This window comes from Papaver somniferum, chromosome 9 (assembly GCF_003573695.1).
Source record: "Papaver somniferum cultivar HN1 chromosome 9, ASM357369v1, whole genome shotgun sequence".
NCBI lineage: Eukaryota > Viridiplantae > Streptophyta > Magnoliopsida > Ranunculales > Papaveraceae > Papaver > Papaver somniferum.
In genome coordinates, this window is record NC_039366.1 from 9,252,455 (window position 1) to 9,269,999 (window position 17,545).

At 35.3% G+C, this 17,545-nt stretch overlaps 3 protein-coding genes and 1 long non-coding RNA gene across 4 annotated transcripts; 3 read left to right on the plus strand and 1 right to left on the minus strand.

Moving 5' to 3' along the window:
* The first annotated feature begins 372 nt into the window (after positions 1 to 372).
* Positions 373 to 3,077, plus strand: LOC113314427 (ubiquitin-conjugating enzyme E2 7). Its single transcript, XM_026563221.1, has 6 exons — positions 373 to 544; positions 649 to 751; positions 1,165 to 1,262; positions 1,351 to 1,451; positions 2,462 to 2,539; positions 2,655 to 3,077. Exons 1-6 carry the CDS (start codon positions 496 to 498, stop codon positions 2,730 to 2,732), a joined length of 507 nt encoding a protein of 168 aa, XP_026419006.1. The 5' UTR covers positions 373 to 495; the 3' UTR covers positions 2,733 to 3,077.
* Positions 3,078 to 7,452: 4,375 nt separating this feature from the next.
* On the plus strand, positions 7,453 to 8,785 carry LOC113313357 (CASP-like protein 4C1). Its single transcript, XM_026562117.1, has 3 exons — positions 7,453 to 8,008; positions 8,103 to 8,238; positions 8,359 to 8,785. Exons 1-3 carry the CDS (start codon positions 7,776 to 7,778, stop codon positions 8,581 to 8,583), a joined length of 594 nt encoding a protein of 197 aa, XP_026417902.1. The 5' UTR covers positions 7,453 to 7,775; the 3' UTR covers positions 8,584 to 8,785.
* A 378-nt stretch (positions 8,786 to 9,163) lies between these two features.
* On the minus strand, positions 9,164 to 13,124 carry LOC113308415 (syntaxin-61-like). Its single transcript, XM_026556877.1, has 8 exons — positions 12,979 to 13,124; positions 12,522 to 12,597; positions 11,420 to 11,533; positions 10,972 to 11,085; positions 10,478 to 10,656; positions 10,292 to 10,382; positions 9,657 to 9,722; positions 9,164 to 9,412 (listed from the first exon to the last, which is right to left on the minus strand). The coding sequence occupies exons 2-8, from the start codon at positions 12,573 to 12,575 to the stop codon at positions 9,302 to 9,304; spliced, it is 729 nt and encodes a 242-aa protein (XP_026412662.1). The 5' UTR covers positions 12,576 to 12,597; positions 12,979 to 13,124; the 3' UTR covers positions 9,164 to 9,301.
* A 590-nt stretch (positions 13,125 to 13,714) lies between these two features.
* On the plus strand, positions 13,715 to 15,160 carry LOC113309493. The gene is made up of 2 exons (XR_003340625.1): positions 13,715 to 14,174; positions 14,281 to 15,160. It is a non-coding gene; the product is annotated as an uncharacterized LOC113309493 (long non-coding RNA).
* The last annotated feature ends 2,385 nt before the right edge of the window (positions 15,161 to 17,545 follow it).

Here is a 17,545-nt window from a genome sequence, read left to right on the forward strand (position 1 = left end):
TAAAAAATATGATTCGTCCACTAAACCAAAGGTTAATTACCCATGCTATCACTAGGCCGAAGGTAAAATGACCCATACCACATTGCCACCGCTAGACCAAAGGTATCAATTACCCTTTTTCCCGAGAACTAAAGAATCAAAGGTAGAGAGTGGTCTAAATTCAGTCAATCTCAAAATCATGGACTCTTTTTCATTTTCAATTTGCAAAAAAATAAAAAACATATTCATAAAGTAAATCTAAGGCCATATATTTTTCTATATTCCTCCTAAGATTTTTACTTAAAAAAATAAAATAAAAAACACAAAGTACAAATTAGGATTCCATAAATAAATAAAAATATGTTTAACCCCTCCTATAAATATAAGTGTCGGCTTATTTTAGCAATTTATCCGGCCTGTGAAAAATCTCTGAGATTGCTGCAGCAAGTATAGAGAGAGATTTCTTTCATCAATCCAAATCCAATAAAAAATCAATCTTTGGTGAAGGAGTCTTTGATGGGTCAATCAACACAAGCAAGTCTTCTTCTTCAGAAGCAGCTTAAAGGTTTGATGATCAAAGTTCATGTTTTTGATTTTTCTAGGGTTTGAATTGGAAAAAAATTGATTTTGATTTTGATTTGGGTTGTTTGTTGTTTTTGGTGTTTGCAGATCTTAGTAGGAATCCTGTTGATGGATTCTCAGCTGGTCTGGTTGATGATAAGAATGTTTTTGAATGGAGTGTAACAATTATTGGACCACCAGATACTCTCTAGTAAGTTTTATTTTGTGGATTATTTATCATGGTTTATATAGATTAAAGATTGAATTTTTATTGTGAATTTCACTTTTGTATGGAGTTTTGGATTCTGGGTTTTGTGTTTTTGTTTGATTAGGATTCAAATAAAATGGAAAATTTAGATTAATTGGTTCATGTGTAATATTGCTGATTTGGGGTTCAATTGCTGATTCTATTGCTTGTGTTTGATTGAAGCTTGATGTGTGTTGTCGAGCGCGTTTGATCTAGAATTTTTTGATGTTTTCTGTATCTAGGGTTTTTGTTTGTATTTCAAATGGTAAAGATTTTGGTTTTCTGCTTGGGGCTTTTGTTTGTATGCGAAAGTGCTTTACTTGTAATGACTTGTTTGTTAATTTTGTTGTTGATTGGGAATGGTATGTCAATTGCAGTGATGGAGGGTATTTTAATGCAATTATGAGCTTTCCGCCTAATTATCCAAATAGCCCTCCGACAGTGAGGTTTACTTCGGACATGTGGCATCCTAATGGTTAGTAGCTGCTTATCTTTTGTTTGCTTTCTCATGTATTGTGTTTATAGTTAGAGTTTCGATTAATTGGCTCTATTGTTGTGTGTAGTTTATGCTGATGGGCGCGTTTGCATATCTATTCTCCATGCTCCTGGTGATGACCCTAATGGCTATGAGCTTGCAAGTGAGCGATGGACACCTGTTCATACGGTATTTTCTCGCCTCTTAGATTTAGTGCTCTTCGCTTGATCTTGTCAACGTTCTCATGCATTGAACTTATCCACTTTGCATTGCTTCTCTTACATTATTTGGTTCACCAGTCATTGGGTTTAGAAACTTATCAACGTGGCTTGTGTACTTGTTATGAGCTTGTACATGTCATCTATCTTATACTATGTCCATGGACAACTAAATCTATCAGTAAGCATACTTTATATGAACTATAATCAGCTAACCACGTGTTTTAGGTTGGGGAATGAATGAGTTATTCGGTAGGATATAGGGGGATTGAGAAGTCACAGGATGACTGATAAGTCTCGGGATGTCTCTGTCATATGTGATAATAGTTTTCCGCTCAATGCCGAAGTAGAGTACCTCTAGTACTGTAGAACAATTACCACAATTCAATTGAACCAAGAGCAGTTGAGACCTGTGAGCTGCGAGTGGATGTTTGGTTTGAAATCTAGGCCTTAAAATTTCTGTTTAAACATGTCAGTTGGCGCCAATGATTATGCAAATGTAATAATGTATAAATACTAATGCAATTATTGTTTTCTCGGCATTTCCTCTTGTGCAATTGGTGCAACAGCAGTCTATTACAGAATACTCGAATGATCTTAAAGATGAGAGTTTGAATACTAGGAGTGTCCGAGGTTTTCTTCGTTACACATTTTTTATGAAACCCATCCATAGCAGGTCACTTTAATATGTTGTCTCTATCTATATGTGTAGAGTCAAAATTAACGATATATTTTAATTTATTGATTTGTTCCATTAAGCTCATCCAGAGATAGGTGGAATCTTTGGAAAAGTTGTTTTTATATACAGTAGCTTGTTTGAACGAAACACCGTATCGTATATTATATTCTTTCTTTGTCAATGAAGGAATAGTTATCTACCTTTCCTTTAAAAGATGTCTTCTACTTTATTTCCCTTTGATGCTCTAAACTGTACTCTTTTAGGATCTTCTCTAATTCTGTTTTTGCACGTTTAATCTACAGGTTGAGAGCATCGTTCTGAGTATTATTTCCATGCTTTCAAGTCCAAATGATGAATCCCCGGCAAATGTTGAAGCCGCTGTAAGTGTCCTGTTTCATTGTTGTTTTATACAAATATCTTAGTGGTTATATTTATTTTTGCCATGGGCGTCATATCTTTGGTTTCTAATGTAGTTAATGTTCGGGTAATTTGCAGAAGGAATGGAGAGACAAGAGGGATGAATTTAAAAAGAAAGTGAGCAGAGTTGTGAGGAAGTCCCAAGAATTTTTCTGAATGGCAAGTCAGAGAGTTTCAAACTCACAGTCAAGGAAGCGACAATGCAAAATTTGCTCCAAGTCAACGTTCGTTTGCATAAGCGAACTACAAGAAGAAGAGAGACTGGTTGTTGGGTCATGTGGTCGTCATCGTAATGCATCATCGATTCAGTAATTGTGGAACTTCAATTCAAGTTCTTATATCTATATCTTTTTCTTTTCTGTTTATTTATTTTGCAGTAATTCTCTTAGTGGTAAACATTCTAAAAAAATGTGTATTCAGTTAAGTTTGATTCGGAGTTTTTTTTTCTATGTATAAACTTTGGTTTGATGCTTCTTCTTAACCTAATTAAGAGAAACCCTACATGAAGAGAGAATGCAGTCCTAAGCAGATGTACACAATACTTTCTTGTGAATTCTGCTGTCCCAGAGTGATCACCATTAGCTGAGAGCAAGTGGTTTATTGCTCGAATATAGAGGCAGATATGTTGCCGGTGATGTCTTCGGTTTTGCGATTACGGTCAGATTGGTTTAATCAACCAAGCAAAGAAAAACACCATGGGTGCTATCAGCATCATGCAGAGATTTGTAGCGGGCAGAGTGCCTTATTTGTACTCCCTACTATAATGCAAACAAACCTTCACTTTACTGAGTTGGTAAAGGGGGCTTGACAAATCTGAAGTTCAAATCCCACTTGAATCAAAGAAGAATGTATTTGTTTCTTCCCTTGCGGGGTGAAAGAAAAACTTCTCTGAAGTGTCCACTCATTGGTACATAAGAGAGGAGAAGTCTGAAGTTCAAGTCCGGCTTGCATCAAGGGAGTACGTATTTGTTTTTCCCCATCTGGGGAGAAAAAACACTTCTCTGAAGTGTCCGATCATTCCGAGTTGGTAAGGGGTATGATCTGGAGAAGTCTGGAATTCAAATCCCACTTGCATCAGGGAGGGTGTCTTTATAGTTTCACAAAATTGGTTAAAAAGACCAAAATCAACAATTCCTGGGTGAAAAAGACTTGTACATTTTGATACTGTCTAAATGGACAAAAATAAAAAAGATACTGTTCAAATGGATAAAAGTATAAAAATAGTCAGGATGTAACCAGTTTCATCCTACCCATTTTCAAATACTTTTTCTTATTTTTAATTTACATGAGGATGCATCAAGTTTCATCCTTGCTATTTTTTAAGTTTAAGCCAGGATGAATCCAGTTTCATCCTTGCTAATTCTTTTTTGTCCATTTTACCCATACTAATTTTTTACTCGTCCATTTGAACCATGTTTTAAAATTTTTTGGACAAATGACCCATTTTCCGGTATAGTTTATTCTTCTATCCACGTGGTAAGAAAAGTCGAGTCTCTCCCGGATGCCGGTAAGGTTTGAACTCAAGACATCTTTGTACCACCAAGAGCCTAACCAATCAAGTGAATGGACAGTTGTGAAAACTTCTAGCAGATTAGATATTAGAACTTAGATTCTTTCTCATGCCTAGCCACTTGTGAAACAGAGACTTTCTTTATAATTTAGAACTTAAGCAGCCAAATAAACATGGAGGTATGATAATGTAGATGAAAAAAAGGAGAAAGGAATGGGAACAAAAGAAAGCAAGAAGAAACTAGGAAAGAGAGCAATGACAGGACAATATAACAAACACAACTAACACCAGAAAAAAGAAGTGGTTTCTTACCAAAGTCATAGCAATCAGATGTACCCCAATGCTTAAGGGATTGATCAAATTGGGTGACAAACCCCTCCACCCTACAAAAAAAGAAAAAGAAAAAGAAAAAGTACCCACTAATTATTTTGGTCAGACTCTTGGTAGTTGTACTAATGTGCCTCGAGTTCGAACTTGAACATTTGAACCCTTGACCTCATGGTTCAACCGCTAAGATTCTGACCAAGTTAACCAAGGGGTATTCCTGTAAGATTTTCGACCAGATTTCAATTTGTCGCCAATGTTAAGATTAAGTAATTATTTTTCTACAATCCAAAATTTGGGTTATGATATAAATTTTGAATTGTAAATACATATTTTTCAACATTACCAATAGGGAGTACTAAATTACCGGTACCAAAGTTTATATTAGATAAATCACTTTTTAGTTTATCTTATATGAATTTTGGTGCACTCCCAATAATCTGGTACACCCATTAACAACTATGATGTTTGTGGTCACGAATTCACGAAAGATATCTGCCTTATAAAACTCCTCAATCCTAATTCATTTGAAACATGATCCTTCGAGTATCAATTTTGTATCAATTCGTCTCAGGCTGACACGAAATCGTATCAGTCTGTACCATTCCAATATTATTGTTTAATATTTTATTTATTTATTTAGAACATCAAAATTTCGATAATTTAACTAAGTTTTTTACCAAGGACTTCATTAATGTAATTAACAACTAAATTTGCAAGATGATACGAATGCAACCAGAATTAAGCATAAAAATCACAGTTCAACTCATCAGATTTGCAATCAACGATGGTCAGTGTCAAGGGTGGAGCCAACTTGGAGCATGATACGCACACTCGGCCTAACTGGCACCCAAGCGCAAATAGTATTTATTTTGACATTTTTTCGTTTTAAAATGAAATCTATTTTGAGGCATAAAAAACCATTTTCCTATCTAGAGTGGGTTTGCAAGGGGTGTTCTAACAGTGGGTAGATTACTAAGTTACCTTTAATTTCTATAAATTGCTTAAATACCATTCACCTAGATTTAAAACATACACCTAAACTAACCAAAATCCAAAATCATATTCAAAATTAAGAATTATTTTCATTCCTAACCTAATTTAATTATTAATCAAACCGTTTTGATGTTATTTGTCGTCGGTGATTAATTGTTGATTCATAAATATTTGATTATTAATTAAAACCACAAGTATAAATGAGTCTTGTGAAGCGTAGCACAAAGAGATTTAACTTCATACCCGCATATTGGAACACAAATCTTTGTTCTTCGTTTTTGTTTCTTGCCTTTTATGTTTCAGAAGAACAGTTCCACTGATAATTAAACATGAAAATGATAGCCGAACTTTACTTTGTTAAAAAACACACTTAGTTCGGTTGTTTAATCTTTTTTCGAATCAGCCAAACCTAAATTGGTCAGTTACAGAGTGAAGTTCGACTGATAACTTGTCAGCCGAACCTACATTCGTCAGTTACAGAGTGAAGTTCGGCTGATAACTTGTCAGCCGAACCTATGTTTTTTGAAAATATACCTTGGTTCGGCTGATAACTTGTCAGTCGAACCTAGGTATATTTTCAAAAAACATAGGTTCGGTTGACAAGTTATCAGGGGAACTCAACTCTGTAACTTATGAATTTAGGTTCAGCTGATTCGAATAAAAAATTGAACAACCAAACTAAGTGTGTTCTTTAAAAAAAGTGAAGTTCGACTATCGTTTTCATGTTTAATTATCAGCCGAAATGTTTTTCTGGAAAAAAAAACAAAGAGCAAATATATGGGTTCCAAAATTCGGATCTGAAGCTAAATCTCTTTGCGCAATGCTTAACACGACTCATTTATATTTATGGTTTTAATCAATGATCAAAGATTTATGAATCAACAATTAATCACCGACGAAAAATAAAATAAATTTTTTTTTGATTAATGATTAAATTATGTTAAGAATGGAAAGGATTTTTTTATTTAAAAACGATTTTGGATTTTGGTTAATTTAGGTATGTTTTAAATTTAGGTGAAGGGTACTGAAGTAATTTTAAATAATTAAGGGTAATTTAGTAATCTATCAATTACTAGGACATCCCTTATAAACCCACTCTAGATCGGAAAATGAATATGTATGCCTCAAAATATTTGAATATACTTCAAAACATGATTCATCCGCAAACCTGGTTTCCCTGATCAGTATCAATTGGCATGGGCCAATATCGTCGAAACACACCTTTGATATCAATATCAAAGGACACTGATATCACACCCAGGAACGGGCCTAACAAAGGATTAACCCGGGCTATAGCCCGTTTCTACTTTTTTCCTAAATTTTTTTTGTAAAATTAGTAATCAGCCTACCTTTGTTAATCAATGTAGCTTTAGTCCTTTGTTTAAAATATGAAACTTGTTTATTTTCATCCATTTACTTTCTCATTTTCCTTCCTTAAACCATAAATTTCTTTCCCCAATCATATTTTGTAATTAAAGTGTGTCGATTTTGATCTTTTATTTGTATATTTATCTAGTATTTTATAGGCAACCAGTGGTATCCCATAACTTAACCAATAATTATACAATTCGTTCCAAAAATTTGCCACGATCTTCGATTGCATTGACAACTATTGATATTTTAGACCTAGCTAGATAGACTTTGAGTTCGTACCTGACTGCAATGATATCTGACACGACGATTTTTGTTTGTTTGTTTTTTGATCGATAAAGAATACGGTGCTCAAGAATTTTGATCTCAGTTTCAACCGGCATTGACTAGTATCGTCCAAACGAACGTATGATATCAATGTCAATGAATACTGATAATACAACGATACCTAACACGACGAACACAATTTATGTTTTTTCATCGATAAAGAATATGATGCTGACGAGTTTTGAACTCAGGTTACTGGTATTGTCACCTGTCACGACGGCCAACCAAGTTAGAAGAACCTTTGATCCACTTCCTCCTAGTCTAAAACCAACTAACAAACTAGCCCAACCAACCCCAAAGATAAAGACTGATGGTATAACCAAGTACAAGAAAAAGTGGAGAAAAGGAATGGGAATAGAAGAGAAAAGAAACAAGTAGAAGAAAATAGAAAAGAAAGTAGTAGTTAGTTTTTCTCACTCATCTTTCATCACTTGTTTCCTTTTCTTTGTTTCATATCCTTTTCTCACCACTTCATGCTCATGGATCTCTTGCCATCATCTCCCCCGTGAACCCTAAACCCAACCCAACCCCATCCATCATCATCACATCAACAACATCAGTCCTTTAATTCTCCCATACCTTTCACTTCTTAGAAAGTGAGAGCCTTATTTTACTCCTTCCTCTCATGACTTCTCTTTTCTCCAAGAAAAAACAACAACAAGAAATAGAAGATGATGCGATCTCCTCAAGAATCACTTAGAAATGGGGTTCTTGAAACTTCAACACCACCACACCACCACCATCATCAACCCCATCATTTCCATTCTACTGTTTCTTTACTGAAACTCCGTAGATTCAATACCCTTATTCTCATTTTCCGTTTTGTTTCTTTCTGTTTTTGTCTTGCTTCTACCATTTTCATGGCTACTAATTCACTCACCTGGGCTGATTTTACTACTCTTAGGTAAGTGATTTCTCTTGTTCATTTATTTTCTTGAATTGCCCCCATCTTGACTAAAATTGACTAATTTTGACTGGGGTTTTGAATTTTTTCACAGAGTTGTTGTGGCTGCAAATGGGATTGTTGCTGTATATTCATTAGCTGAAATGGGTGCTTCAATTTGGGAGATTTTGAAAGGAACTACTGTTTTACCTGAAACCATTCAAGTTTGGTTTGATTTCAGTCATGACCAGGTATATGCATTTTCTAATTTGATGGAGTCTCAGTTGAAAGGAATTGAATTGATGGGAATTTGGTTCTCCAGAAGTTGAATTTCCGGAGAGTGATTGATTGTGTTTTGTTTTGCCCATTAGGTGTTTGCGTATTTGCTGGTATCAGCAAATGTGGCAGGAACAACAATGGTAAGAACATTGAGAAATGATGGGGATACATGTAGTGTTAATAGCTCATTTTGTGTGCAATCAACCATATCAATTAGTTTAGGATATGTTGGGTTCTTATTTCTAGGGTTTTCTTCGTTACTGTCTGGATTTCGAGTCGTTTGTTTTATCATTAACGGTTCTCGGTTTCATCTTTGAGATGAAAAATGTATGTACAAGAGAAGAGAAAAAAAGATTATTGTTATTACAATGTTATTGTTGTGGTTGAGGGAGATTGTCATTGTGTGTATTTTATAGGAAGTCTGATGAGAGTGAGATATAGAATGAATGAAAGAAAATTTGTATCAGTTCTTTGTAAGACTGGGAAAAGGCTTTATTGTATGTTTGTTTGTTTTTTTCCTGAGGATTTTTCTGGATTTAACTCATCTGAATCACCACACTTGCTAGAATGTGGATGCAATATGTCCGATGTCTTGGGAGCCAGGCTAATAACCGAAATAACGGTAAGCTTGGTCATCTGACTCAGGAGTGCTGAACCATCACCCATTGAGGTGTAGTTTCACATGTTACAATTGTCAAGCCAGGTTCGAACAAAAACCAATACCTCAAACCAGGTTCGACAATTTTTGTCGGAAAAGCTTGGACATCCGACTGGGATGTTGCAGAAGCAATCACCGCTTGTGATGTAGTTTCACATATTGCAATTGTCAGAGACCAACACAGGCAAAAATGTACGTTTTGACCTGAATTTGCCAACAGTTCCTTTTTTCAAGTGGTATAATAATTCTGCAGAAGAGGGATATGACAAAGTGGATTTATTTCAAGAAATTCAATGTCTGCAATGCACACATCTATGTATAATGTATTGATTCGACTACCAAATACTCTCGCTCTATCTCTCTCTTATCTATGAACTTTAGGTGAAAAACACCAGAACAAACAGAACAATGAATAAAACTACCAAGAATATAATCATCAAAATCTGTCCCTTCGCCCCAGCTTTCTTCATAACCATCTCCACTTTTTTCTGCAGCAAATAAGAATTGATTTTGCTCCATTAGATTGGGATTTACCAGAAAAGGTTTGAATGGAGAAATGTCAAATATATCAAATATGGTTTTCAAGTAGGTTATACTTTGTTAAATACAAGAAAGAGGGTAATCCTGTAACAGGATGAAGTCCCTCATCTCCCTTCATGTATCCTCTTAAAGGTTAAACTCAAGAAAATATTTATAGGTAACTCTGATATATATGCTCAGAAGCAGCTATACCTGAACAAAATCAAGACGATTTGTAGTACTCTCCATGTCTAATCCAAGTTCATGTATGATTTTCTCCTGTTGCACCATTAACATTATTAGTTACTATGTATGAAAACTGAAACAAAATTTTCAAAATTTAGTATAATAAAAAAAAGGTCCCTGTATAAATTCAGGAAAACTTGGCAGCAGCTACTTGGTAAACTGGGGCTGTGCTAGCAATAGCATTGACATACTTAATGGAAGTATGAGATTATAAGCAGTTGGCTCTGACTTGCGACTGCAGGGGAAGACTTAACTTAAGAGACAGCAAGACCAAGGGTGTGACTTCGATAACCTAGTATCTCCGAATTTTAACAAAGAAGACAACATTTCAACCTTACAAAAGGAATGGCCATAATTCTACCTGATAAACTATGCCCGTTCTAGGACTGACATACTTAAATAACATATGCTATTACAAAGAAGTTAACAAGACTTGTGACTGCAGGGGAAGGCAATTCTAAGAGACAGTTTCCGTTGAGAAAATCTAACAATCTCTAATGCTGAACAGCAACTGTGGGACTTCAGTAACGTAGTATCTTCAAATTCCAACAAACAAGACAATACTTCAACCTTACAAAAGGAATAACAATCAGAAATTCTACCTGTCCTGTAAGTTCTTCGTGTATAGTAAGCCCCACACCTCCAATTCTTTGCACACTTGCACTTAACTCATCCAGTTCATCATCTTGTTGCCTAGAAAAGTCAGTTGGCAAAAAAGCAATCGGTAAGAATCAAATCTGTATCCTGGTATTCGTTGGACCACTGGGGAATAAAAGAGAGGAGATTACTTTATGAGGAGCATCTGTCTATCTGACTCGGATGATATGAAATCATCATTATCTTGTGTTGCATATGATCTGGATTTGCCTGCCTGGTAAGGATCATTAGGGACCCTCATTAGCTCCTGGCGCATACCGTTCGCACTTCTAGCTTTTCCAGCTTCGACAGCTTTCTTCATGACACCCACCTAAATGAGTACATAAAAAAGTAACAATTTTTTTTTTTTAAATCAACTTGTAGGAAGAAATTGTTCGAAAGAAAACGACCCAAAAAGCCGCATACCAGGCAGCTTTCTTTAAGTTTGTTCAACAGTTTTCTTCATTTAACTCGGGAGACTTTTTTAAAAAGAAACCCACGAATAAGTTTACAGAATGCAAATAACTCAGAATATCTGAAAACCTTCACTCATTTGCTTAGGTTTAGGTACAAAAATTGAAATAATGATTGTAGGACCTGGAGTGTTTAATTAAAAGTCTCCATCGGATGGATTCTTCCAACATACCTGAGTGCGAGCAGTGCTTGTCCATCTTCTACGTTTCTCAAGCTCCACTTCATCAATGCCATACCAGGAAGGGTCTCTAGATGCCACAGCAATCGCCTTATCCAATTCATCCACCTTCCTATCAAGAAATTAAATGTTCAGCAGATACAGAGAGGGCAAGAAGTGCCAAGAAATATGCTATTCTGTGTAGAAGGGATAGGTGGGAAATTTTAAAGTTTACAGCAGCCGTAGTTAGGTAAAAGAACAAAGGTACATTTAACTTAAACTGCAATTAGAGTACAAGTGCCTTTTAATGTAAAATTAGAGTAAATATGCATTGCAATGTAAAATTGTTCAAGTCTCTATAAGGAAGTACGAGTGCCTTTTTGAATTCTTCTACAGAAACGAAATTAGTTACATATTAGCAAATATTCTTCTAACGAATTATTTGTCAAACTGATTGTAATACCTGCCACTCAATGCTTTCACAACCAGTTTGTAGCTCTTTCGTTAGATGGACTCGCTCTCCAGTGTTTGAAGAGACAGTCTCCCATTGGTGAAAAGTAGATTGTAGTTTATCAATCTGACCAAAGAAACTTAAAACATTCAGTTACAGGTCACTGGAAGGACACTGGAACAATCATGAAGAAAACTTCAAATAATCTAAAATATATAATATAACATATGCAAGATATCACCAACAAATTTCTTCTAGCTTTGTCATCATAAAGGATACCATAAAATGCCAGCACTCCTATGAATATGATATACTACATCCAAGGACTCCTATACAGCAGGTTCCATGTACATATTTTGGTTACAATTCAAACTTTACAGAAAAAATTGTCAGCTAATCTCCATGATGCCAAAGGGTATATTAATATACCCAAGTTGTTACACCACAATTACAAGTCACTGTAACGTCAGTGGAGCAATCATGAACTTTGCCTTCAAGCAAACAAAACAAAACAACAAGAATCGAACACAGCCAACCAACATCAACAATAACAGTAGCAAACGTATTCCATCATTTCCATCAGAAAAAATATGATACAATGCCAGCGTTCTTACTTACTGATCTCATCTTTTACTGAACGAATCTGATATACCATGCCAGCACTAGTAGTCTACTACCCAGTAGATATTGTGCCAGTATTCTAATTATTACTATATTCACAGTTTAGAAGCACAAATATTCCTATACATAATCTGCAATTCTCGGCTAACTTCTACAATCTGCAATTCTCGGCTAACTTCTACAGTATGTGATGTTAAGCACATACAGATATACTCAATTTAAGCAAATCTTATGCACTTTTACTACATAGCTTAACATCAGTTGTTACATTGTTGTACATTTCACATGAAAGGTTACTAACAATGATCACAACCACGTGAAAAGGGAGAAAAACAAACAATTCATGTAAACCAGTAATTGTCACACTATCTTAAAACAATCTCACTGCTAAGTATCCCATGCGAATGAATTCCAACAACATCGATGAAATTAAAAAGCAACGCAAATTCAAAGAAAACTTCACCATAAGAGTAACAAAAGTAGAAGCACTTACAGAATCTTGAATTTCTTCCTTAACAATGTAAAAAGGATCCTGTGGTGAAGACATTTTTAACCTTATTTACATTATCCTGCACAATTAGATACAAAAGAAACTCAAATTCAACATCCAGAACAGATCGTATACATATCAAAATCAACACACATTTCTTCCATAAAAAGTCTTCCTATACTAATCATGCAAATTAAAATCCCCGATGATAATCGCAATTTTCCGTTTTATAATCAGATCCAGAATTAGAAAACCTAAATTCAGTCCAATTCGCACAGTTCTAAACCCTTAGATCAGATTTATTCACTAATTTTCATCAGATCCAAATACTAAAACTCAATATATACCATAACTAATCGAAGTTTTACCACAAAAACCCCAAAAAAACTGAAAAATCTATCAGAATTGCAGGATCTGTGAGTATGAACAAGAAGAAGAGGAAACAGTAGGAGATGCTTACATGCGGATAATCTCTGTTATGTTGTTGGTTGAAATTTTTACTTGTAGAAACGAAATTTTCTTTTCTTCTTCTTTGAAATTTGGAGAGCTTGAGAAGATGGAAAAGGAATTTCAGAGAGTGTGAAAGAAAAAAGGAAAAGAAAATACTTAATTGACAAGTACTATGGGCAGGCACGTGAGTTGAGTGTTGGTATAGGCTGTGTGAATTGTGATTTACTCGTCCGATCTTGTATCTGAGTCACTCGAACTGACTCAGTGTCTGACATCTGAGTCAGAGCTGACTCGTTATCAGACTTTAGTCTAATCCTTGACTTTGATCTGGTTGAGTCAGGGAACAAAATAGCCTGACTCATGGAACCAAACAACTGACTCGCATATTTTTGAATCAGCCGAGTCAGATCCGAATTAGAAACAAATATATGGAGTTTTGGTTGGTTGTAATAATAATTGGGTAGTGATGACTACTCATTTAGTTAAGGGCTATTTTGAGTTTCTTCCCCTTCCAAAATCGCTAATTAGCGTTTCCTCCTCAAATAGATTAAAATTAGTGTTTCTTCCCATCGTTAGTTTTTCCATCCATAACTCGGTTAGCTGAGTCAGCACATGTGCAATGTGGCAAATTTAATATTATTATTTAAAATCTACCCAAAATACCCTCTTAGATTTTTGCGAAATATGTGTGTCAACCCTATTTCAGAATATAACTAGAGTACCGTTCACTTAGGTCTTCTCTCGAACAAGTGATATGCAGTTCAGAGGTAGTGATGGAGAGAGCTTTTTTTTATGAGTTCTTCAACTTCTTTATTAAATGTCCTTCCCTACAAAATCAAATTCATACACAACCCATTGATGTCTAACAAACTAGGAATCTTACACATTCATCAATTTCACCATCAATCAACAATCAAACACCAAATTGTGAAGGATAATAATAATCTACTTTTGGGTTTGTAATCTAGCAGTCTGATGCTAATAACGCTAGCAAGTTACACCGATGATCACTGTTATGGTTGCCGATGATAACATCGAATTGCTTCAATTTATTCAACGGTTTCTCTTTTGCCATATCTTTTGGTGTTGCTTCCCATGTTTGAAATTCGTCGGTACCAGAAGCAGATCGAAGAAAATCCTGGTTCTCCCATGGATGAGAGCTCATATAAATGTTAATCACATTCTACTAGAACATCTCGATCCCAGGTATCACCAAACTTTTTTTCATCATCTGAATTTGATTTCTGATATCAAAATTTTGGTTCGCCACGGTTGATTGGGTTTGCAATTGTTTTAATTTTTGTTGATTTAGGCTTGGTTTATATGAAATTCTGGGTAATTCGGTGTTCATGCAATTGGATCAAGGTCATGATGAAATCGAAAACTATACCTCAACAAATTTGAGAAACTTTTTTAGCTCGATAAATTTTGGTGTGTAAAAGTAGGAAACAAATTGAGGATTCTGAAACACGGTTGTCATCATCGTCAATTTCATGTTGATTGTAAAATTTGTTCTGTTGCCGACAGTCGAATCGCGGGAGATGATGAAGATTTGGATTAGATAGGAAACGAAGAAGAAGACTATTGATATCGAACTTCTGGATCGTGAGCGGTCCACATGGTTGAGCATTGTTTTTAGGTGTGAGGGTATTTTGGGCAGTTTATTGGAAAGGTATTTGTTTTTGCCACAAGCGCACAGGTGCTGACTCAGCTAACCAGACAATGGATGGAAAAACTAACGATGGGAGGAAACACTAGTTTTAATCTATTTGGAGAGAAAACGCTAATTAGCAATCTTGGGAGGTGAGGAAACACAAAATTGCCCTTTAGTTAAAGTGATGTAATTTTGAAGCTCGAAAACTAGAATTTCATTCAGCATTACCAAGAGCCCTATCAATCCTTGATCCCCTTTTATACCAGTACCTAAATTATTGTTTGTTCAAGTATGCTCTCATGACTATTATATCCCTCAGTTACGGGCCACCCCAGAGTCTGCCAATAGAGTCTTGTGTGAGTGCTTTTGTAGTTCAGGTAGGTTTTTAGTTTAATTTGAGGGTGACCATTAGGATGTCAACACGCGTCTATCAACCAGATATGTTAGATTAGGGTTCAATCATTCGCCTTAAAAGATGTAAGAAGAGTCTTTTTCTCTATTTTTTTGTCTGAATCATTGGATTTAGGAGGTGTTATCACCATTTTCTATTCTTCTATTTGTATGACTGTTGTAGCGATACAATAATTGGCATCAGAGCCGTTCAAAATCCGTTAAATTTTTTTCTCTTCAACCATGACTCTCAAAGATATTCAAGATAAGTTTGATAGCAACACAACAACAATCACTAAGTTACAAGTTGATGTTTTTGCAATATCAACAGACCTAGCTGTTAAGTTCGATTTACTCATGAAGAAATTGGATCAATCTCAGCATACCCCACACACAGAGGACCAAGCAAGTGGTTCTCATGTTGAGCATGAGGGAGAAGAGAGTTTTGTTCTTAACCCACCACAGGGTTTCTGTTATCATCCATCAAATACCCAAAATCGACTTTCCAAGGTTCGATGGTGATAATCCTAGCAGTTGGATTCAGAAAAGCTAGAGATGTTTTCAACTGAATGACATTGAAGAACACATGAAAATGGATATTGCAGCAATCTATCTTGAGGGTAAGGCTGAAAAATGTTTTTTAGATTTCCATGTTAATAGACATAGAATTACATGGCATGATTTGTCTCAACATCAATGTGCTTTATTTGAAAACCCCGTTGAAGAGAATTTTGTTGGTAGATTTAATAAACTAGTCTAGGGTTCCAGTGTTGATGATTATTACGAAGCATTTGAATCATTAAAAGTATTAATGTTGAAAATGAATCCATCCTTGGATGAATTTTATATTTTTTGTAAGTTTTCTCAGTGATTTGAAAGATGAAATAGGTGGATCTGTTTCCATGTTTTACCCACAAACTTTAGCTGATGCTTTTTCTCTTGCTAGATTACAAGAACATAAAACAAATCTAGCAGCTATGTGAAAAACCGAGGTTCTAACAACCACACCCAATATTTCGTTTAGGAAATCTGTATGGACTAACTCCAATATATTTCCAAGAGGATCAACTAGACAGTCAGACTCAATCAAGGAAAATACATCCAAGAGTTGTATCTCAATTTCTCAAATCAATCTGCAATCGAACAGATAGAAATATGTGAGTCGAATTAATATGAGAAATAACTTGGATGGTATCAAAGACCAATATCCAAGTGTCAATCAATTTATATCAATAACCAAAGGTTGGAATATATAATTGATTGAACTACGCACAACCTGTGATATTTCAATTATACAAAAATATAATTCGGAAAAGAAATAACACAGACACCAGAAATTTTGTTAATGAGGAAACCGCAAATGCGGAAAACTCCGGGACCTAGCCCAGATTTGTACACCATACTATATTAAGCCGTTACAGACTCTATCCTACTACCAATTAACTTCAGACTGGAATGTAGTTGAGCCCTAACCAATCTCACACTGATTAAGGTACAGTCGAGTTCCTTACGCCTCTTGAACCACGTCGGATTCTACGCACTTAATTCCCTTAGCTGATCTCACCCACAACTAAGAGTTGATGCGACCCAAAGTCGAAGACTTGATAAACAAATCTATCTCACACAGAAAAGTCTATTGAATAGATAAATCTGTCTCCCACAGAAATACCTACGAGTTTTTGTTCCGTCTTTTGATAAATCAAGGTGAACATGAACCAATTGATACACCAGACTTATATTTCCGAAGAACATCCTAGTAATATCAATCACCTCACAATAATCTTAATCGTATGGAAGCGAAACAAGATTTTGGAATCACAAACGATGAGACAAAGATGTTTGTGACTACTTTTTATCTTACCTATCGGAGATTAAATCTCGAGCAAATCTTAGAGAAGATAATACTCAACACGATAAAACAAAGTAAGATCAGAACACGTAACTTTAGAGAAAATAGTTGGGTCTGGCTTCAAAATCCCAATGAAGTCTTCAAGTCGTTAATCTATAACGGACTATAGTCGCAACTAGTATCACACATGAGGTGCGGGGATTAGGTTTCCCAGTTGCTAGAGTTCTCCCTTATATAGTCTTCAAATCTGGATTTGCAATCAATGTTACCTTGGTAACAAAGCATTCAATATTCACCGTTAGATGAAAACCTGATTAGAGTCAAGCCAATATCTTTCAACCGTTAGATCGAACTTATCTTGTTATATACAAATGAAATGTGACTTCACTTAGGTATGACTAACCATACACAAACGTGTGCACATAGTTGGCTCAACAATAGTTAACCGAAGTTAGCCATATGAACACTTTCATATAAACCTTGTTCATCTTAATCGCAACTAGTTCAAATGACTCACATGAAACTAGTTATGGAGTTGTTCAATTGTTTGTATTCTCATAGAAGTATACAAGACACAATTGAAGCAAAATCGATTTTGATTCACTTGAATCAATTCATGAACATTATAGTCACGGTTTGCAAAAGATTTCATTCCTTAATATATAAATGTATTGGTTCATGAAC

Excerpts from the sequence above, each read along its gene's own strand:
- LOC113313357 (XM_026562117.1), top strand. The coding sequence starts at position 7,776 with ATGATGCGATCTCCTCAAGAATCACTTAGAAATGGGGTTCTTGAAACT. Across the intron at positions 8,009-8,102 it reads GCTGATTTTACTACTCTTAG|AGTTGTTGTGGCTGCAAATG; the intron begins GTAAGTGATTTC and ends ATTTTTTCACAG. Across the intron at positions 8,239-8,358 it reads TTGATTTCAGTCATGACCAG|GTGTTTGCGTATTTGCTGGT; the intron begins GTATATGCATTT and ends TTTGCCCATTAG.
- LOC113314427 (XM_026563221.1), top strand. The coding sequence starts at position 496 with ATGGGTCAATCAACACAAGCAAGTCTTCTTCTTCAGAAGCAGCTTAAA. Across the intron at positions 545-648 it reads TCTTCAGAAGCAGCTTAAAG|ATCTTAGTAGGAATCCTGTT; the intron begins GTTTGATGATCA and ends TGGTGTTTGCAG. Across the intron at positions 1,452-2,461 it reads GATGGACACCTGTTCATACG|GTTGAGAGCATCGTTCTGAG; the intron begins GTATTTTCTCGC and ends TTTAATCTACAG.
- LOC113308415 (XM_026556877.1), bottom strand. The coding sequence starts at position 12,575 with ATGTCTTCACCACAGGATCCTTTTTACATTGTTAAGGAAGAAATTCAA. Across the intron at positions 10,383-10,477 it reads AGACAGATGCTCCTCATAAA|GCAACAAGATGATGAACTGG; the intron begins GTAATCTCCTCT and ends TGACTTTTCTAG. Across the intron at positions 9,413-9,656 it reads ATCGTCTTGATTTTGTTCAG|AAAAAAGTGGAGATGGTTAT; the intron begins GTATAGCTGCTT and ends TATTTGCTGCAG.